This window comes from Lepidochelys olivacea, assembly GCF_965140295.1.
Source record: "Lepidochelys olivacea isolate rLepOli2 genome assembly, chromosome: 8".
NCBI classification, from domain to species: domain Eukaryota; kingdom Metazoa; phylum Chordata; order Testudines; family Cheloniidae; genus Lepidochelys; species Lepidochelys olivacea.
The window spans coordinates 43,927,348-43,950,274 of NC_140418.1; the positions used below are offsets into that span (position 1 = coordinate 43,927,348).

The window sequence follows — 22,927 nt, forward strand, 5'->3', positions numbered from 1 at the left end:
TATCACATGTTGCAATCAATCAACAGGTAAAGGCTGTGGCTCCAGGATGGACATGCTCAACTTCCAAACTAACCTTCTGCAACATCTGATTGCTCATCTTTCAAACAACACCACAGTCTTCAGAGAAAGGTGGCCAACTGCCTTTGGCCACAGATCCCCTGGCTGTGAAATTAATCCTGGGGCCTCAGCTGGATCACACATATAGTGCCTGATGAGCAGAGCTGGTGTGGCCAGCTCCCTGTCAGGCAGGATACTGCCCCTCACTCAGCAGAGAGGGCAGCCTTGGGCACGACATCTCTCCTGATAGAACCTTCCTGGGATAGAACCGTGGCAGCCTCTAACAACATCTCTGCTCAGCACAGCCCCTGCAGGTCAGTGAGGAGCCCATTTTAGGGGGTGATGCATAGGGAAGGAAAGAGCTGGACATCACAGCAGCCAAACCTTGACCTAAGAGGCTGCACTTCAGGCCTGGTGGAGAGAGGGTTTCTTTCAGTAATCTCCTGAAGTGATACCTGAACCCCCTTCATCTACAACATTTCTCACTGAGCCCCACCAGCATGGGGAGGCTGCCTGCTTTCCTGGGTCCAATTCCCTAGCAAACTCTTGTGGCAGCTGCTCTGTTCAGAGCTAAGGAATCCCTAGAGCCACACAACAACTAGCCTCGTGATGGAAAAGGGAAAGTCATCCAAACCCCAACTCCCCTACCAATGATCTGTTACAACATGATCAGAAAGGGAGGGACCTGGGGTATCTGTCCCCATGCCAAGCCAGGGGTAGTGACAGCAAGGGCAGATCAACAACATACATAGTACCAGCTCCTCTGTAAGGGAGGCATTATGCCTATTTTATCTATGGGGAAACTGAGGCACAGAGCAAGGGAACAACTTGCCCACTGTCAGAGAGCTGGGGCAGAAAGTCTATATCTCCTGACTCTTAGCTCCTTCCTGTAAACTCCAGCATACTCCCTGAGAGAAGTAATGGCTTCAAGCCCCCTCCTCTGGTCGCTGACATGCTCCCAGCTGGCACAGGCTGCAGTAGCCCTTCTCCAGCCCCACTACCAAGCCCTGCTCCATTCCGGACAGAGACGTATTCCCCAAGGCCTCTCTGCCCTGCCAAGGCCATGGAGGAGTGGTCACAGAATGACAGACAGCTTCACCCAGCTGAATGAATCAGGCCTTTGTCTGGAGTCTTGGTTCCCTGGAAGCTCAGCTCCCTGCGTCACTGCTCCCTCTCCTCCAACAGCGGGTGGATCCCTACCAGGAGAGCTATGGCTGCCCTGCTGAAGGAGGGGGTGGGGGACACAGGGCAGCACTAGCATTTCTGCACTTCCAAGGGAGAGCCAGGAAAACCCTGTGGGGCTGCCCCAGAACTGAGACCCAGTCCACAACTCATGGCACAGGCTGGACTGACGAGCAGGCAAAGCACTGCCTCTGCTGGGCTCAGAGACCAGGGAGTATGCTCTGGATGGCAGCCTGGCACCCCCACATGCCAGCTTTCGACACTTCAGCTTAGAGAGCACAGGACAGCAGATGGGGTGCTTTCACCTCCCTCCCAGCCCAGCCTGGATCAGTCCCCACTCGTCATACTCAACAGTGGCCCCATCCCTCCCTGGGCCTCACATTAGGGAGACCATATTTTCCCAAAGGGAAAACAGGGCACCCCATGGGTCGGCCAGAAGCCCACCTGGCCCCTTACCTGTGCGCAGGGCTAGCCTGAGCCCTCCCTACCTCTTGCCTGGGGCTGGCTTGAGGTCCCCGTACTCCTACCAGTGTAGGGCCAGCCCGAGGCCCCCCACTGCCCACCAGCACACAGGGCCCCCCTCTCCCTAGCTCTCCCTGCCTCCCACCTGCACGGGGCCAGCCCAAGGTCCCCATCCCTCCCAGTACATGGGGCCAACCCAAGGCCCTCTACTGCCTGCCCACAGTCCCTCTCCCCATGGTGGCCTCCCTCCCCCCACCCACGTGGGCCCGGTCCCAGACCCCTGCTGCCTGCCCATGTGCAGGGCCAGCTGGCCCAAGCCGCTCTCCCTAGCTTCCCCTCCAGCACAGGGCTGACATTGCTGCTTGCCCCCATCTCACATGTTCCTCCGTGCCCCACCAGAGGTCACACCGCACTTTTTTGGCAAAACTGGGCATTTGCCCTGTTTACTCTTGCCAACTGATCATCAGGATAGTTCAGCTGTTTGAGCATTGGCCTGCTAAACCCAGAGTTGTGAGTTCAGCCCTTGAGGGGGCCATTTAGGGATCTGGGGCAAAAAGGATTGGTCCTGCTTTGAGCAGGGGGTTGGACTTGATGACCTCCTGAGGTCCCTTCCAACCCTAATATTCTATGATTCTATGACACTCCCTGGGACAAAGACCCTGCCAGTGGCAGTCCACTGAGGCCAACAGGCACACGCCAGGCCCAAGAGCTTTAGAATCCTTTTGATCTCATTAAAAATGGGGTTTACAGGCAGCTGAGAAACCACTGCAGCCTGGCACCCAAGCTCTCTCCCCTGGGGGGCTATAGGGCCTCTGCCTGGTTCTGATCCAAAAGGGAATGATCTGGAAACGGTGTCCACCCTTCCTCCCCCAGCCTCAAAGACCCACACTGCTGCTGCTCTACAAATCAGCCCGTAGGGCTAGTGCCTCCCAGCCTCTCCAAGCCTCATATCAAGAGTTGTGGGTATGAGCCACCCAGAGAGCCCCTCTGCAGGGGCACAAGCAGTTGCCTGCCTCCCAGCAACCTGGCATGTCGGAGTCTTAGCACACGCACTTTGGTCTCTCAGCTCACCCAGTCCATGCCGCACCTAAGTGTGCACCATGCACGGGGAGCACCGTCAAGTCTCTGCCTCTGGGAGCGTGCCTATGGCCAGGACAGGGGAGGCTCTGCACACAAGCTGCTCAGTGCCTCAGCTCTCAAGAGCTCCCTACCACTCCTGTTGGGTGGCTCCTACGTGTGCTACCCAGCAGGGATCGAGGGAGCAGCCTGGCCCAGTGAACACACGCAGGAGATCAGACTGCATTTCCCTCTCTGCCCCAGGAACGGCACCTCCCGGAGGTGCCCATGACAGCAGAGGCAATCCGCGCACTGCTCAGTCCTGCACTTTGCCTGAATGTGCTGCTTGTGGTGGCTGCATTGAGAGCACCTCGCCTGCTGCAGGCTTCACTCCCACCTCTTCCAGGTGTCTCTCCGCTCCAACAACCTGGCTTCAAGCACTGACTGTGGACTAGAGTCAGGGCAAAAACATGGGAGCGGCTGCCAAAACCTCCTGCAAACCATCTCAGAAAAAAGACGTAAAAGCCGACAGCCCCTCTGGGGTCACACTGCAATGCTCAGGGCAGCAGGGTGAAGTCCCTCTCCCAGCTTCTTCACTGGGAGGCTCCTTCTGCCCAAGTGGGAATGCTGCGTATGCAGGGCGTGTTTCCCATGTCCCCCTCTGTCCTGGACACTGGCAAAGAGAGCATAGCTGTGTGGCCAAGAGCTACTTGCTCATCTGAGCATCACGCAAGGAGGATCTGCTTGGATTGGCTCCTGCTCTAATGAGCAGGCCAGGTCAGCCAGTGAGGGACAAGAAACACAACAAAAACCAGGCCATCTGTCTGTAAAGACCCTCCTGCTGACACTGCCTGCCCCCATCTTCTTGCTGCTGAGAAACAGTAGCACATCTGTGCCTGGCTGCAGCTGTGGGAAGCAGCTGGTACGGATCAGACACACTCCCGCTGAGCATGAGCCTCCAGGACCACCACGGGAACTATTTCAAAGAGCAACACACACGGTTTGCAACCATTCTGAGTGCATCCCTCTGCAGCACTGCGCTTGGAAGACACCATCTCCCATAGCTAGCAATGTCATTACCAGGCCACAGGTCTGTGAGCAGCAATTGACCGAGTAGCTGTCCAACCAGCAGAACACAGAGCAGAGAAAACCGCAGGAAGAGCTACACCGAATAGGTCTGAAGCTACACTGAGAGGAGCAGGTGGCAGGTGATTACTCACAACACCTGCAAGCTTGGTCTGGTCCATCGCTACCAGTCCTCCCCTCGCTCAAGGATGGGGGCATGTATCTGGGGCAGGGCCTGCGGAGCACAGCATGGCGCTGTGCATAGGAAAAGCAGTCCTCAGCCACACACAGCATGCAGCATGGCAGGGCTCCAGTAGACCATCCCAAGTAACACACAAAGGACAAGGATAATGGAGGAACAGGGATCGAACCCACCAGCATGGCGCAGTTCTCTGCCGTTCAGAAGCAGAGTGGCTGGCAATGCAGCACCTCATGGACACTCAGTTAAGAGGCAGTGTCTAGTTTCCTGCGAGGCTCCAGGTATTAATCCGATTTTCCAGCTGGTTTCACAGAGGTGCTAAGAGGTAGCAGGCCTTGCCTGGGAAGGGGAGAGGAGGGCTACACTCAGCCACCGCCCTGCATTATGCCAGTCACTAGATACACACATCCCACGGATTGCTAGCGGGGGAGCTGGGTTTCCTTGTGATCAGCTGGCAGGGCACATAGAGGCACTGTCTGACTGGACACACACACACGGATGCTCATACAACTCCCCTGCCTTTGCTCAGCAGGGCTCTCATAGTTTCACCGATGGGGAGCCCATCCAATCCGCCCCCTCAAGGGCATACCAGGGAACATATCATCCTGCGGCTCCTGAGAAAGCTTTTTGTTTCAGCATGCACACACCCCATCCCAGCCAACGGCTGCATCCAGTGCCCTCTGGCATATGCTAGCCCAGTTAGGAGTAAGCCACACACATCTGTGCTGCACAAGTGCTCAGACAGCTATACTCCACAGCCCTCCCTGGTGAGGAGAAGCAGGAGGTGCCTGGCAGAATATCACAGACCTCTTCCAGACACTCAAACTCATGCTACACATGGGCCTGTCTTGGCTCCAGCCAGCACCCAGTCTGACCCTATCAGTTAGCCAAGCAGAAGGCTTGGGAGCCCCTTCTTTTCTCCAGTTTTGTCTCCCATAGCTTGGTTCAGCTACATCACTTCTCCCACGTCCACACTACGGAGGGTTCCACCTTCAGCGTGCGGCCAGGTCTCCTCTCCACCACCTCACCGTCCTCTCAAGTGCTCGGGTCCCGCCCGGCTCTCCACTCAACTGCGCCTCTTGGCCAGTCCTTTCCTGGCCCTCCCCCCACAGCCGTTTGTGCCCCAACCCCTGGAATGCTATTGTGACCCACAGCTCAGCTGCCATCTTTCACAAGGACCAGCTACAGAAAGTAACTCAGGCCACAGCCAGCAATGGGGAAATTCTGAAAAACTGGGCAAAGGCAACCAATTTAAATTGGGAGGGGGGGGAATGGAGGTTTTCCCCAGCAAATTCTGCCATGCCACAGAAGGTTTCAAAGGCTCTTTTGCCTCCATCACCGCCTCACACAGGCTTTCTCCCTCTCCAGGCAGGCTCCCACACACAGAGTCAAACCCCACCCTCTTTACTCCCATGAGTAAGATGGGCAACAAGTCAGTTACCTTATGGAGCCAGGTTCCTAGCTGCCATTCAAAAGCAAGTCATGCAAAGGCACAGCGAGGAGTTGGCATGTGAATTTGAGTCCAAGCTGGGGTGTGACAGGTGTGACTCTAAGTGAGGAGTTTCAGAGGGGTAGCCGTGTTAGTCTTTATCAGCAAAAACAACGAGGAGTCCTTGTGGCACCTTAGAGACTAACAAATTTATTTGGCCATAAGCTTTCGTGGGCTATACAGTAGGGAGGAAAATACAGTAGGGAGGTATAAATACACAGCATATGAAAAGATGGGAGTTGCCTTACCAAATGTCAGGAGGTCAGTGCTAATGAGCCAATTCAATTAAGGTGGAAGTGGGCTATTCTCAACAGTTGACAATAAGGGGTAGAGGAGTGTTACCCATCATGAACCGCACGTCAGGAAGCAGTGTGCCATGCAGGGATATTTATGGCTGAGGACTGCTAAGAGGAAAAACGCAGACTACAGGATTGTCAGATGAAATTCAAGTTAGTGAAGGAAACCTGTCTGCCGAGAGATTGTTCCAAGAACCCCACCCCGAGAGACGAAGAGACTCGTTCCTTCATTATCCTGCCAACCCTCAGGCCAGGCAGCCACCCTTCGCATAAGGCACAAGAGCAGGAGTCTAGAGAGGATGGGCCAGAAAAGGAGGGTAGTGTCAGGGCATGCAGCTCCTCAGGATGGGAAGTGGAAGGGATTAGTTAGTCCTCCCAGCTTCACCACAGAGAGGCAGCCATCTTAACCTGGGTCCGTGGAAAGCTTGATTTCCTCTGTGCATTTCCACCACTGGACTCTACTCTGTGCTAAATAACGCTCTTGGTGAACTACTGAAGGGGACTGTCGCCTTGAGGGGGTTTTCATTGGAGACTGGAGTTGGTCCTCACTAAGGAAAAGACACTTAAGTGTATGTGCCCGTCTTCTTACGATCACAGAACCAGAGGGTTAAAAGGAATCGCAAGGGTCAGCTAGTCTAACCCCCTACCAAGATGCAGGATTTGTTTTGTCTAAATCATCCAAGACAGGTGACTATCCAGCCCTGTTTTGAAATCCTCCAGTGAAGAAGCTTCCACAACCTGTCTGAGATTCAATGGATTCATTTTGTCTGGCCAGTCTGAAGACTAAAAAGAATATCCTCCAATCCATGCCCGTCACCTTGCCATGGCTCAAATGTGGGAAGCAACAGGTGAGACCCAATACAAGGGCCACACAAAAATTAGCCATTGCCAGAACTGGACAGAGCTGTGGGATTCCTTCCTTTAGTGTAAAGGACTCTGTCTGTAACCTTGGGCCCACGCCTCTCCATTCCTGATGTAAACAGCAGTGTTCAACTGTAGAAAGGGAAAGGGAGATCAGATCCGCATGACACATAAGGACGAAGATGAGCAACAACCCTGAAAGAGAGGGAAGCCTTTGAAGTGTGTCTAGCAGTAATTCAAAGAGTTCTAGGCCTAGAGGAAATGGAGATAACAGTGGAAAATGGGACCCAGTAACAGGCTACATTGAAAACAAAGCCAACAGAAACACCAGGCAGCTGAGAATATTAGCTGCTACTTCCATTCACAGCAGAACATCCAACAAAGCCACTGCACATGCAAGATTACAAGCCCCTAGTTTTCTTCCATTGCCAATACCTGTGTCCCATTGGTCAGAGCCTCCAGCATGATCTATGGACTCATGCCTTCTTCAATACTTTGTTGGGAAATTCAAAGCATCCCCACATTTGTAGGTCTCCTGACCCACCCTCTGGTGTCTCAGGATGGCTGGGCTTTCCTCCCCTTCTCCTTTTGGAAATCAGAAATGGGAGTTAGAAGAGACTTATTAGGTCAAGTTGTCCCTCTCCTGTGTGCAGGGGGCACCGTCCTACAGAATATCCTCCAGGGCTCCAGTATTAGGTGAACTACGCTACTGGCCTCCATCCCGTGGCCTAACAGACCCTCAGTAGGAAATCTTTTCTGACGTTTAGCTGCATTACACTCTCACCCCTACTTCCTCGGACTTTTCTAAAAAGAAAAGGAGGACTTGTGGCACCTTAGAGACTAACCAATTTATATAAGCATAAGCATAATGCTCAAATAAACTGGTTAGTCTCTAAGGTGCCACAAGTCCTCCTTTTCTTTTTGCGAATACAGACTAACATGGCTGTTACTCTGAAACCGGACTTTTCTAAACAATTCTTCTCCCTCCTTCTCATCTCCAGCCTTCACATATTTGTTGGCTGTTATGTCCCCACTTCTTTGTGCAGCCAAGACATACATAGTTCGTTCTTTACCAGTAATTCAATCCCTCCGGCCCCAGAGTCACTGTTGTTGCTCTCTCTCTGAAGTCCCTCCAAGACTTGCACAAAGCATTCTCGCAGTGTAGTCTCACCCACGGAGAGGAGAACTATCACCTCTGTGGGGATCAACCAGGAATGGCTCCAAGCGAGTTCTCCCAGCCTACCAGAACACCACTGTGAGTGGGATCAGAATCAGGATCTCGCTACGCAGCCTAAAATTGCTCTGACCTTTTTTGGCAGCCACGCTGCTTGTCTGATTTGTGCTCCATTATTACCCCAGTGTCTCTACATCATTGCGTTCCAGATTTCCCACTCCTACTGAATAGCTGTCTTCCAGATTATTTTACCCCAGATGCTTTAGCTAGCATTTCATTTTATTTCCTGTCCAATAACACTAGAACTCTGCATTAATGCATTCTGCTTTTTTGCTACCCTTGTCTATTCCCTTTAATCCTTAATTAACTTTGTGCACTCTTCTTCCAGCTCATCTGGGAATTCTTCACCCATTTTCCTCCTGTCCTGGGGAATCTGTTGCAGTTGCCCACTGCAATTTCTCTATTATTTGACATTTGGCTGCCATACCCTCCTTATTAAATTGAATCAGACTGGTTCTGAAACATGGACACTTCTTGTTCTAATGTGTTGTGTGGCACTGCTGTGAGCTGTTAAGCATTTGACTCACTCGACCCCAGAAGTAGGTGCATTTCAGTAATGGATTCACTTGACAGGTATGGCTACTGTGCTGTAAATTCTGTGATGTGCTGTGAGATTCTTTTGGATCATGCAACACCTTTCACCCCAAAGTATACTACTCCATTTAATGTTGAAGGCTAGTGATATTCAGCACCAGCCTTCTCCTACTGCACCCACGTACGCTAGCATTCCAGTTCAAATAACTAGCCCAGCAGGTTTCGGCTATGTGCACTAGGACAAACTCCATCCACTACAAACACTTCCAGATACTACAGGGGCAAACTGCTGCCAGTTCCTCTGGGGTAGATGAAGAGCATCTTCCATCTGCAGCGTGATTTGCAGGCGGGAGGCCCATGCCAGTAACAGTATGAAAAACAAAGTCCTTTCCCAGTGAGGCCATTTCCTTTTTCCCTCCAGCTGGGAAGAGAAAGGGGCATTCAAACAGCTTGGAGCCTCTCAGCAGCACACCAGGAGAGCGCCTGATAAAAGCCTGATGGGAGACTCACAGACTGCTGCACCAGGCAGCTGATATACAGAGCCTGGTACTTTAGTTTGCTACTGTGGACTGTGTTCACAGACACCGACTTGGAGGGGGACCCCGCCAGACACCCAGTTCCTGAGCCTCCACAAACCCACTCCCTGGCAGGGCCCCCCAAGGACTTCTGAGAACTGAGGGGGGCAGAATCTTTTGTAGATTTCTGTCTTCTTTGCAGTGGCTTTGGGTGGGGCAGTTGCACTGATCAGATCTTAGAAGCAGGCTGCATGTCACCCACACGTCTGTCTGAGGCAATTCCAGTGTGCCCGTCACCACTGTATCTAGGCACCATCCCATGTCATCTGTGGTGAATCGAACTGACTTCACTGAGTGGAAGTTTTCTATTGGGACTTCAATGGGAGTTTTCTGCTGGCTTCAATGAGAGCAGAATCTGGACCTCAGCTTGCGCCTCTTTATTTTAAAAGCTTTTTGTATAAGAAGTCTAACACCTCCTCCCCCCAGTTCTACAAACTCTCATGCATGCAGATCGAGTGCCTCACATGTGTAAGCGTTTGCCAGGTCAGGCATAATATGAATGCAAATACACTGCGCCAGGACAGTGCAACTAATGTAGGAATCCATATGTAAGAATGAAGAATGCTGTCACAAGATGCTATCTATGTTTATCTAAAGTGCTAGTCAGAACTGTAGGATATTGTTTTGTATTACAGAAGGAGCATGGGACCAAGGAATTAAAGAGACATCATGAATCTGAAACTTACTCTACTCCAAAGAAGTTTAAGCTTGTGTTGGTACCACACCAGCCTTGTGTCCCCTGCCAGCCTCTGTAGCTTTATCATCACATTTTCCTTTGTGGCTTTATCACCATATTTTCCTTTTTCTAAAGGAAGCTTCTCCCCCTCCAGCTGCTGCATGAGACCCACACAAACAGAGGGAAAATCTAATCGCTCTGGTCCTGAGCCTGAACTCATAGGACTCCCTGCAGTACAAGGGCAGCACCACTTTTCAGGATTGGGGCCTAATACCACACCGGGGAAACAGCAGAACTGAGCATACAGAGTGCTGTCAATCACACAAAGAAGAAAACAATAGAGGAAAATGTTTTCCCCACCTACTCCCTTGCAGTGACAGTCATCTCAGGAGCCTCAACAAAATACAAGCAAGAAAAATTCACACTGAGATGTGATTCTTTTAAATTGCCACAGCACCTGTATCTAAGTGTCTACACACAAGGGGGAGGGCTACAGAGGTACGGCCATTCTGAACCTGGGCGTTTGCTGATGCCCGGGGCCTTGGCAGTGCAGCGTTAGCATTCGGTTCAGGGCACTTTCTGTGTTTCTTAGTGTATTTCCCAGCACTCAGGGAATGGTGAAAGGTTCACCATTCTGCCCACAAGCTCAGGACCCGTTCTGTCTTATTTAATCATTTGTGCGAGTGTCCAAACAAGAACATCCCAACCCCAGGCACAGCTCCTCTCCCCCTCTTGCTGCTGACAGGACCCAGATTAGCAGAGTTAAAAATACACAAAACTAGTTCAGAGGAAACGATGACAGGCAAAGGCGGAGAGCTCAGAGTCAGGCTGTGACCCGGCCTTTCCTAACGGTATGTCTGGACTAGGATGAGAGGAGTAGGATTTTAGATCATGTTGCTTGCACCTTCTAACACAACTTCAAGTCTAACCCAGGCTCATCCCACAGGTCAGCTCAACCAGCTAGCGCGTGTGGGGATACAACTTGCCTTGTCTACCTTCATGTGTTAGAATGTGGTTGCTAACATGCTCTAGAAATCTCCCTTTCCCCTTCGCCAGGACAAGCCCTAAATCTCTCACTCTCTCAGGGACTTCCTTCCTGCAGGCAACAGCCCACCCTTCAAAAGGGAAGCCAGCCATGTTCTTCCTGCTCAGCAGCAGATGCCAAAATTATCAACCTGCATTCTGTTTAACCACCTGAATCTTCAATTCCCCGTCCTTGGTGGGGGCCCGATCTCAAATCCGGGGAGTCCATGGAGAGCTTCCCACAGACATCCGTGAGAGCTGAATCAAGCCCTCCAGGAGACAGTGGCTTCTTCAGGCAGTTGGGGCCCAATTCTCCATTGCCCTGGCACTGTTTTGCACTGGGGTGAATGTCAAATGTAAATAGAAAAGGAGGACTGGTGGCACCTTAGAGACTAACCAATTTATTTGAGCATGAGCTTTCGTGAGCTATAGCTCACTTCATCGGATGCTGTAGCTCACGAAAGCTCATGCTCAAATAAATTGGTTAGTCTCCGAGGTGCCACAAGTAGTCTGTATTCACAAAAGGAAAAGGAACAACACAGCTGTTACTCTGAAAAATGTAAATAGTTACCACTCCAACTGAGTAACATTTTGCACCTGCTGTGTACCTGCCTTCAGCTCAGCGTCCGAGGGTCTGGCAACATCAGTTACTTTTAAACTAATCAGTTTCTTTTAAATATAACAGGTCATGCTGGTAGCCTGAAAAATGGCAGAGAAGGACAGCTGAGCGATGAACCTCCATGCTTGCTAACTACTAGGGCCTGAAGCTGAGGCTCTGCATTGCTCTCTGCTAGCCAGGAGATTTCCTCTAATACGCAACACTGGAAAACAGAGCAGCTCTCTGTAACAGCAGCAAGACTTGCAGGAAAAACACACAGCCCTGAAAGGTAATGGAAGAAGGAAATCATTCTGACTAGCTGGGTTATATGCATTTGTAACCCACCTGCTGAGAATCATTTAGGCTGTCCCCTCTGTCCCCACCCTGATGTATATCCATCCACTGCCATTCACATTTTTAATCTTTTCTCCAATTCGGAGCCCAGGCACTGCCCATAGGATCACTATCATTGTCAAGCCCTCTCCACCACAAGCCTGCCGAAGCTGCAAACCAAAGTCAATCAGTCAGTCTTCTGGCTGATGTTCTCTGTGCACCAGACACACTGCGGGGCCACAGGGATGGGATCATAGCTGCTGCTGACATCTTGTTGCCATGGCTTGTTTTATTTTTAAAAAAAAAAAAAGCACTAAAGCATCTGCCTGCCAACACGGGTCCATAGAAAGTTACATAGATTTTGTGACCAAACATAGTAAAAGAAACACGGCTGGTCCAGTCAGTGACCCCCTCCAATCCAGCATGCATGTCTTTAATTGGCTAATTTGTCCTGTGCTCTCCTCAGGTTTGGGAGAAACCACACTGGTCTTTATAGCATCCCGTTCCATGGCAGGGAACACAAGGCTCTAGACTGATAACGCTCATGGCTAGGGCCAAGCTCTCTCTGAAACCTGCCCTGATTTGCTCATGACCGGGGCCTGCTTTCTGGAGCCCGTTGGTTTGGTGAGGCAGAGAGGTGCTTCATCTCCTCATCACCTTCCAAGCCCCAGAAGGAAGTTCTACACTCTTCATTCTTGCCCTCTCCCATGGAAACACACCAGGTTTTCAGTATGCCCCATAGTTTCCAGGAACTGCAGCTCTAGAGAGACAAGGACCAACACCCATTTTTAAGGGAGGAAACAGGAGCAGAGTGGGGTCTGGAGGCACAATCTGACTGGCTGGTCTGTGCCGATGAGAGCCCAGCACCACACAGGACACCAGGAATCCACTGGCCAAAGTGTTAATACAAACATGGAGTCCACATGGCATCACACACTGCGTGTACTCCTCATCTGCTGGAGGCCCTCCACAGCCTTGGACCTGTTGCTTCACGATGTATCCGAGCCTTGAAAACTGCACATACTGGCTGCCCTTCCACTCATGTATTCCTACAAACCCCTAGTGCAGGGTCCCGGAGAGCTTCAAGCTACCCACAGATAACGCCACACATTCGCTCAGGGAACAAAAGATCTGCTAATTACCCTTCACCACTGGGTGGAAGTAACTGAATGACGGGGCCTGCTGGTGCAAAGTCACCTGCCAACACAGTGTGCAGCGCAGCCAGGTTTCCTGCTGAAATAGGCAGACAAAAGGTCTCCTTCCTTCCAGGGCTAGGAAGGGACCCGTGCCACAATGCATTGCAGGCACTCTCCTTTTTCTGCAGGATGTCACCCGCTCTTCAAAATTATCCATGCTAAAATTAATCAAAGGAAGCCCACTGGACCAAAGAGTCAGGTGTCAAATGCCATGTGGGCTCAAGTGCTAGGAAGGGAAGCCAGAGACATTGTCAACTCCCCTCCTGCACCACTCTTTCAATAGCTTCCCAGCCCAGAAAGGCATTGTCCCCTCTCAGGCCTGCATGGAAAGGTGAGGGTGAACAGGGTGGATGATGCAACAGCCTGGAAACTCACGTGGACAAATTTAACCAAACCCACTTGGCCTGTCAGCAGGGTTTGAACCCAAGCCATTCAGTGCTATAAGCCTTTACCGCTGGAGGACAAAGTCCATTAGTGGACTCAAACTTTGTAGAAGAACCAGTCACTAGAGGGGGACAAAGAACCCCCTCTCCTTACATGGGTTGCACAAGCACAGAAAAGATCACCATGAAGCGATGTGCCCAGGGACATCTGTAGGGTGTCCAATGTAATTTCCTGCATTTTACAAGATTTAAGACATTTTATTTTTTAATCTACCTGCCTCCATCCTGGTAGAAAGCCAACAAAACTCCATTCTGACCCAGCCGCCTTTGGGTCTTGTCTGGTATAACCCATCAGGCACACACAAAACCAGGAAGAAAGCCATGCAGAAAGCCAACACTAATATTAGAGGGGAAAGCAAAATCAGAGCAGGTTCTCTACTGACCCGCACTGGGCACCTGGGACCCAGCTCCCATTCTCAGCAAGGTCTCCCAACCCTTGTCCTCAGTACTGCTTATACAGCACCTTCAGCATGCATAGTGCTGTAGTAAGAGCAGGATGGCTTTTAGTCTAAAGGCAACAGAGGTAATATATATTAGGTACTAGGCACAGATCTGACCCTGCATACGTAAAGTCAGACCTACGTGTGATGTAACAGAAGCTATTCATTCTTTGTGCTTTACTGTAACATTTTCTTAATAACTGTATGGAAAATTTGTTTTGCCTCATTATTTTTGTTTCTCTCCCCGCCACCCCATTTTATCTGCCTCTTTTCAAGTTGTGCCTCTAACTTTTCTTCCCCCTCCATTCAATTTCCTTTCCCCCTCTCTCAATTTCCCCTTTCCTATTTTCTCTCCCCCTCCCTATGCTCTGGACAGTGATCAATAAATGAAGCTCCCTTCTAACTGCTTGCTTGCAGCCTAAAAACTAAGCTCCTGTTCCTGAAGACACTTGCACAGCACACAGGAGCGTTCCCTGGATCAGGGCCTAGGCTCTCGCCACACCTGCTGTCAATCAGCAGTTCAGTGAGAAATGGAAGCACCACTCACTCCCTGCTGACCTAATGAGCAGTATGGAAAAACTAGATACTAGTTGGCTTGCAGGGGAGTCTCCTGTCAGTCCCAGGCACACCCAATCTGTCCCTCAGCTGGGGAGTCTCCTGCCAGTCCCAGGCACACCCAATCTGTCCCTCAGCTGCTCTGCAAGGAGAAGCTGTGAGCTGGCTCCCAATGAACAGCAGAGGAGGAGGGGAGCCACTGAGAACTGCAAGGATGAAACACAGCAGCATATTAGGTGCTCTCACCTCCTGCAGGGGTTTCTGCAAGGCTGGGTCTATGCTAATTGTGGGATGGAACACAGGTAGGAACAAGTATCCGGGAGTAGCCGTGTTAGTCTGTATCCACAAAAACAACAAGGAGTCTGGTGGCACCTTAAAGACTAACATTTATTTGAGCATAAGCTTTTGTGGGTAAAAACCCCACTCTTCAGATGCATCAAGTGATAGGAACAAGTGGTTAATTAACCAGGCATGTTAATTAACCTGTCCAGATCTGCTCTAGGAATCATTTCAGGGAAGTTCTCTGGCCTGGGTTACACAGGACCCAGACTAGACGATTACAGTCATCCCTTCGGGCCTTGGAATCTATGAAACACAGTTAACAACTGGCATCTTGTCTTTCAGACCACAAGCTCTTTGGGAGCAGAGCTTGCATTTACATCTGCACCGCACTGAGCACAGTGGGGCCACAGGCGCCGACTTTCCCCCTTTCCCGTGGGTGCTCAACCCCCCTCTGGCCTCAGCTCCGCCACCACTCCACCCCTTCCCTGAGGACCTGCCCCTTCCCACCCCTGCACCGCCCCCATTCCAACCCCTTCCCCAAAGTCCCCGCCCAACTCTGCCCCCTCCCTGCTGCTATTCCAACTCCTTCCCCAAATCCCCACCCCAGCTTCCCCTCCTCCCCCTCCCTCCCAGAGCGAGCTAACACTGCCAAACAGCTGTTTGGCGGCGGCTGAGCGGGAAACCTTGGGAGGCAGGCAGAGGATGGGGACGCAGCACGCTCAGGGGAGGAGGAGGTGGTGATGGTGGGGCGGGGATTGAGGGGAGCTTGGCTGCCAGTTGGTGCAAAGCACCCACTAATTTTTCCCCATGGGTCCTCCAGCTCCGGAGCACTCACGGGGTCGGTACCTATGAGTGGGCACACCCTGATGTGACCCTTAGCCATTACTGCTATAGAAATGTTTGCTAATAAGCTGCAGACATACCCCCAGTGAAGAGGCAGGAAGGAAGGTTAGGGGCTGCTACTACAGGAAGGCCTATGTGATTTTCTGTCATTTGTAGTATTTGTCCAAGTACACTACAACTGTGCTAGTCACCCCACTCTGCAGCTTTGGGCAATTTCCTGCTCTCTAGGACTTTCACAGCTAAATCCCCGTCAGCTGCTTGTATTCTGATACCGGAGTCAGGCGGCAACTTGCTAGAAACCCTGTCTCCTTAGATGGACACACCCAGAGAGCAGCCTCTCAGACATCAAAATAGGAGATTATATAAGAGCCAGCTTCCAGGCCATCAGCATTATCCCTGGCAATAAAGCAGCTGTGCTTAAGTCACCCATATGGTCTCTGCCATGCAGGCTGTGCTGAAGAGAAGGCTGGAGTTTTCTCAATATTTTAAGAAAACCTATAATACACGCACAGACAAAATCCTCACACTCAGCCATGCAGAGCCGGCCTGGGCTGGAGATTTTCAGGCCATGGGCACTGGAAAACAGCAAGCATCTATTTCCAAGGACAGTGGTTACTTATTAATAGCAGAGCTGGTTCTGCTCTTCTAGCTTGAATTTCTCCAGAGCAAACAAGCCTGCACAGAGCTCTGCAAAGCACAGAAGGAAGCGGTACTGGCCAGGACATTGTATTCCTAAATACAGCGGCAGGAGAGCTGATACACAGATGACCGGTGTAGCAATGATGGGCATTGGGCACTTTGACACCAGCCAATGGGCCCGTTTACTCAGCTCAGACCCAGCTGCAGTGACCATGGATCAAGGGGTCTGCTCACCTCTTGCTAACACTTGTTCCCCTTTCCTGTGATGCTGGGCTGCTGCTTACCAAGGATTCCCCTGTGGGAAGCTTGGACTGCTCCCCCAGGGTATCAGTGAGAGGCAGCTTGCCTCCATTCTTCTCCTATGGTGCTGGTTACTGCTGGCCCAAGCTACAGAGGCTGATGCTGGGCTGTGAGCCTTATACCCTCCACCCCCCGCCGCCCAACTCAGAAGCACTCTCCAACCTCAGACGCTGGCCAATACTGGCAATCAAATGATCCCAAGCTAAAAGCCTCTCTCCCTGCTGCCTCCAGACAACAGGCTCCTCATTCCACACATACAAAATTTCCCCCCAATACCTCAGCACTCGCTGCTGCTGCCAGTTGCACAAAAATGCTAAATTCTGGGGCTATTTGGCCACTTCTTCCTCTGGCATGGGCTGGCATGTACCCATAGGCATTTCTTTGGACAAAGAAAAGCCACCCCCTTGCAGCAAAGCTCCCTGACTCTGTAATTGCATGCGCGTTCACACACCCACCGCCAGACGAGGTCCTTTAGAACAATGCAATCAAGAACAAAAAATGCCTGTTTGTTATCTGCCTGCCTGGGTTCCAGCAGATGGACAATAAATCGCATGTACTTGTTACATATTTTGTCTTTTTAACTTTGTATTCAAGCTCAGAATTCTGTGATAAACATTGCACAGAGAAGCAGCAAGATGCCAGCTGCTGCAGTTTTCTCTCTGCAGTTCACTAGTTTGAAAACAAAGGCTGGTAGAGAGGGGCAATTCAGAATTTTCCCCCAGGCACAGGCCACAAAGGCAGTGACCCTGCAAAACTCACTTGGAGGCCTCTCTTTTGTATTGGTAGCTTAGGAAATACTCAGTTGTTTTGCTTCAGGGTGACTGTGACCACCAACTCTTCCTGGTGGAAGAGACCAAAACATGGGCTATTTGCAGTTAGGGGTCTAGGAGTCAGCTACGGAGAATTAGCATCAAGCAGTTACTTTTTCACTTAAATAGTCCCAACAAGTATTCACTGGATCTTTCAAATCACATCGTAAAAAAAAGGTAGACTAACCAATGGCCCAGCTGCTACTGGGAAAAACATCCCAGGCCACAATGTGCTTTTTCAAAACAAAAACAAAAAAAAAATCTATTTTTATGTTTTCCTGTACTTTAACCTCATTCTGCACTTCAGGAAACACCCACATCCCTCTCATTACAGAGGCAGGATCTGCCAGATTTTTCCGTGGAGTAAAAGGCAACAGGAAGACTGAAAGTTAATTTTCCATAAATAAAATTACCGTTATTTCTGGACAGCTGCCCATTTCAGTACATGAGCATCTCAACAAAGTCAGGCAGAGGGAAGAGAAAAATAATTTGGTTACATTTTCCTGAGATTCAGAATCACAACTCCTGTCATCTAAAATAATTATAACCAAGGGTCATTCATCACAAGGAAGTAACACTTCCAAACAAGCAGGACTTTATTAATCAGTCTCCCTTAAGAGGCAATAAAGGAATTCATGCACACACGCAACCTGTGGAAGATACTTCCACTATTGCTTTCCCACTAGGTTATGTGATTTATTGGTCAATTGCAGTGGAAGTTCAAAATAAAAACTGGCCTTGGAAACAAGAAGCAGGAAAACACCTCTTCTTCTGCCACTTTTCTGATATGTTTGGACTAGATCTGGTCAGGAAATGATTTCCCCAACTTGCAGAAAAAGTGTTTGATTTGTTTTCATACCAAGAGAAATGAACATGTTTTGATATTTGGGTTTGGGGGGGGGGTGTTATATGCAAGATATTTCAACAAAAGCATACTGTTTTTGCAACATTTTCCATCAAAAAAGTGTTTCAACAGAAAATTTTGGACCAGCTCTGACTCTGATTGCTCTCGCCACTCTTGAACACAGACCACCTTGGCTGGCATAGAACCAGCATTGGCTCTGTGGCACAGTCTCCCCTATACCCCTTTCCTCAGACCCCTCAGAAGCCCTCCCCCACAAATAAAGCCAGGTCTCCATGGGATGTCAGGCAGCGGAGGCTGAGCTGGGGCTGGGAGGAGCAAGGGAGCAGCCACAGCCCATGGCATGCAAAGATGGCTTCTATCCAAGCGGATTTCTGCATGTTGTTGCTGCAAAGTAGGGAGCATAGGGTGTCTCTTCTCTCTAGGTTATTACCTGCTCCATGCATCTAGGCAGCTCATTTATGTAGCTGTGGGTGGATGACACCTGCATAAACCCATCTTCCCTGGGACCGTGGGGCAAGAGGGCGGGGAAAGTAAAAGAGCCTAGAGCTTCTGCAGGACTGACGCTTCCACTCATCACAAATCCTGGGAATGCTGACCTGATTCCTCCCTAAACGGGGAAGATTGGAAGTGAACTCTGCAAGATCATGGTTCCTCTGGCTCACTCCCATGGGTACTTCTGCTTGGGCAAAATATGGCCCCATCTCCCTGACTGCAGCTGGGGCAGTCAGGAGAGGACAGTCTTCTCCACTACCAACAGCAACCAGTGATTCCACAAGAACAGAGTCACCCAGAGAGCAGGGAGAAAGAAACTAACATCAGACTGGGGCCTCCAGGAAAACAGACACGGTATTTTCAGCTTAAAAGGGAAAGATTCACACACAAGGGAAGAAATCCAACAGGCTGAGTTATTCCCGCCCCCACAAAAAGACTTAGAAGGGGAGAAAAAGCAAATTCCTATTTCTCAATGTTTACTTGGAGATGGCTGCAGCGGAATGAAAGTGCACAACCCTTCCCAAAGCTTTGAACGCTCAGATGCTATCATAACCCCATGGTATTTCTCTACCAAAATAAACAACCAGGAGCAGCAAGGACTGGGGAAGATGGATGCTTGAGCAGCCACACACTTTGCTACATGGCAGTAGATCATAGGAGGGAGATGGGAACTATTCTCCAGGGTGGGAATAACCTGCAAGCAGCACTAGCCAAAACTAAGCCGGAATGCAAAGCTAACTAATTCAATCAGAAAGTGATCTGGGTAATGGAGATTAATTCCCCATGCCTTTAAAATTATCCTAATCTTCAACAGTATTTCTTAGGACTCTTAAAACCATGACAGGTTGGAGAAGGGAGCAAGTCAAAGCTAGGTTCTAGTTGGTGCCAAGCCACGGTCTGGACCATGTACTTTTCACGTAATAAAAGCGGTATTGGAAGAGGTAAGTTGTCAAATGGTGGCAAGGCACAGCAAGGAGTCAGGAGACCTGGGCTCTAGTCCCAGATTGGCCACGACCAGCTCTGTAAACTGGGGAAAGTCACTAAAATCAGGATGCTCCACCGGAGACGCCCAGGGTCTGACTTTTACAGGTGCAGAACAGCCATCTCTTCAACTGCAGTCAGCAGGAACTGTGGGTACTCGGTGCTTCTGAGAATGGGGTCCAAGGTGCCTCAGGCTGGGCACCCCAAGAATGGATATCCCCAAATTCAGAAGGCACTTTTTAAAATATAATTAAGTGTCTTTGTGCCTCAGTTTTCCCATCTGTAAAATGAAACTAATACTGCTTTACCCACCTTTGTAAAGTGCTGTGAGCTCCATTAGTGAAAAGTGCGCTATAAGAGTATTTTACATAAATTTACAGTAAAGGAGAACAAAGCAATTCAGAGATTTTGGAAATGGTTTGGATGAGAAATGCTCTGTACTTCAACATGCAGAATTGAGGGGTGGGGGGGCACATGTAGTTAACCTTTGCATTCTAGCTCTTTGCTGTCTGTAGATGCTGCTGGAACTCATTTCTGACTTTTACCTCCCATTCTTCCCACTACTGCCAAGTTCTCCTGTCTTTCCAAAAACAACTTTGCCCATCCTCTGGAAAGTCAATGTGTCCTAACTCAGGCGGGCCTCCTGGCACCGCCATCCTGGCAATACTGGTCAGATCAAAGCTACTCAGCACCCACAATCAGTGTGAGATTTGCAGATGATTACAGACCAGTCAGCCTAACTTCGTTCTCTGGAAAGATACTGGAACAAGTTATTAAACAATCAATTAGTAAGCACCTAGAGGATAATAGGGTTACAAGGAATAGCCAGTATGGATTTGTCACAAACAAATCATGCCAAACCAAAATAATTTCCTTTTTTGACAGGGTTACTGGCCTGATGGATGGGGAAGAAGCAGTAGATGTGATACACCTCGATTTTAGTAAGGCTTTTGACACAGTGCCAGATGACATTTTCATAAGCAAACTAGGGAAATGTGGTTTAGATGAAATTACTGTAAGGTCAGTGCACAACTGGTTGAAAGACTGTAGTCAAAGAGTAGTTATCAAAGGGCTGCTGTCAAACTAGGAGAGTAAATCCAGTGGGGTCCCACAAGGGTCAGTCCCAGGTCTGGTATTCGTCAATATTTTCATTAATGATTTGGACAATGGGGTGGAGAGTATGCTTATATAATTTCTGGGAGACACCAAGCTGGGAGGGGTTGCAAGCACTCTGGAGGACAGGATTAAAATTCAAAACAACTTTGACATATTGGAGAATTGGTCTCAATTTATCAAGATGAAATTTAATAAAGACAAGCTCAAAGTACATCACTTAGGAAGGAAAAACTACATGTACAACTACAAAATGGGGAATAACTGGCTAGGCAGTTGTACTGCTGAAAAGGATCTGGGGTTTATAGTGGATCACAAATTGAATCTGAATCAACAATGTGATGCAAAAAAGGGTAATATCCTGGGGTGTATTAACAGAAGTGTTGTATGTAAGACATAGAAGGTAATTGTCCTGCTCTACTGGCACTGCTGAGACCCCAGTTGTGGACACCACACTTTAGGAGAGATGTGGATAAACTGGAGGGAGTCCAGAGAAAAGCAACAAAAATGATAAAAAGGTTTAGAAAATCTGACCTGTGAGGAAAGGTTAAAAAACCTGGGCATGTTCAGTTTGGAGAAAAGACGACCGGGGGGGGGGGGGACCTGATAGTCTTCAAATAAGCTAACAGCTGTTATAAAGAGGATAGGGATCATTTGTTCTCCATGGCCACTGGAGACAGGACAAGAAGTAATGGGATAAATCTGCAGCAAGGGAGATTTAGGTTAGACATTAGGAAAAAGTTTCCAACTATAAGAGTAGTTAAGCTCTGGAATAGGCTTCAAAGGGAGGTTGTAGAATCCCTGCCACTGGAGATTTTTAAGAACAGGTTGGACAGATACCTGCCAGGGATGGACTAGGTTTATTTGGCCCTGCACAACCCAGGGGGTTGGCCTTGATAGCTTCTCAAGGTCTCTTCCAGCCCTACCTTTCTGTGAGTCTATGATCTCAACACACTGGGTGTGGGACAGACGCGAGCTGTTTTGAAAAATCTGGTCCGAGCTGCAGAACCGAGCACTTGAGAGATTGGCCCAGCCACGCACACCCATCTGGGCAGGGGATCAGACAACACAGCAGAGATCCCAATCACCCTGTCCCAGTAAGCGCACACAGGGACTCTCCCAGGGAGCCGGTACCAGAAGACCAGATCAGGTGGAGCCCTCACAACTTTACAAATACAAACAACGCAGGTGTTTCCCCCCTAACCAACCAAAGCAGCAGAGGTTTAGCTCTAACCCTTTCCCTGCCACGCCCTATCCATATAGCCTCTACTCATCATGTTAAATCCAAGCAGAGAGCCACAGACCAAGGTCTAACATGCTCAGCTGCCCTCTGTTCCCAGAGAGGGGGAGCCTGCAAACTGGAAAGGGGGTGCACCCAGGTTGGGGATGGGCTCAGCCCCCTTATTCCCAGGTAGGGGTGCACAGAGGGTGGGGAAGGGAGACACCAGCTGCCCGCCCCGCCCCCGGGAAGAACGCACGGACTGGCGATGGGCTCAGCTCTCGGGAGGGGGGGTGCAAGGGGGGGGGGAATACAGGGCGGGGGGGGGGGTCGCAGCCCCTACTGCCGGGTTGGGGCTGCACCCAGGATGGAGGGAGAGTAGCCTTCCCTTTTCCCAGGCTGCGGGGCGTGTGTGAAAGGGAGGTACTAGTCCCTCCGAGGAGTGGGGATGGGGGGAAGAGCTGCGGCTAGGCTGGGGAGCGCAAGGGGGTAGCCCCTGTTCCCGGGCGGGAGTGCCCCAGGCTGGGGAGCGAGGGCGGGGGGCACCGGTCCGTGCCCGGGGGATGCCCCGGGCTGGGGAGGCAGGGGGCACCGGGCACTCACCGAAGTAGACGGTCTTGGTGCACCGGGGGCACTTGGCTGCCATGCCGCGGGTCGCGCAGCCGGGGAGACGCGCTGCTGTGTGCGGGCTCCCTGCTCCGCCCGGCCCAAGCTCCGCTCCGCGCCGCCCACAGCCCGGCTCGCCCGCCCATTGGCCGCGCTGGCGAGCTGGGGGCGACTCCGTCCCCGCCTCGCCTTCCCTCCCTCCCCGCGCTGCGCCGCTGCTGAGACCGACGCGGGGGCCGGGCGCGCCAGCAGGTGCAGGGAGCAGACCCCGCCGCCCAGCTGCACGAGGCGCCCCCTCAGCACACGGGGCTGCGCTGTCTGCACCCCCCGAGCGCGGGGCCGGAACCGGGGCCGGCTGGAGACAGCTGCCGGGCACCAGCGGGGGGTTGCCCCTGCTGAGCGCAGAGCCAGGGCGGGAGGCTGGGAGCCACAGGGCTCCTCGGACCCTGGCCCAGAGCGAGCTGCACCCTGCCCGGGGCTGTGTCCGGTCCCAAACACCTGGGC

General features: G+C 50.8%; 1 protein-coding gene across 2 annotated transcripts in view; it reads right to left on the reverse strand.

Annotated features, from left to right (window-relative positions):
* Positions 1-22,580, reverse strand: part of LOC311524627 (cysteine-rich protein 2) — a 58,316-nt gene extending 35,736 nt beyond the window's left edge. Inside the window, exon 1 of one of the 2 annotated variants that reach the window (XM_084635911.1) lies at positions 22,421-22,580. In XM_084635911.1, coding sequence (XP_084492037.1) covers positions 22,421-22,463 — 43 coding nt within the window. In that variant the 5' untranslated portion in view covers positions 22,464-22,580. The remainder of the gene's footprint in view (positions 1-22,420) is intronic. The other variant, XM_084635912.1, reaches the window with a different exon arrangement.
* Positions 22,581-22,927: the final 347 nt, after the last annotated feature.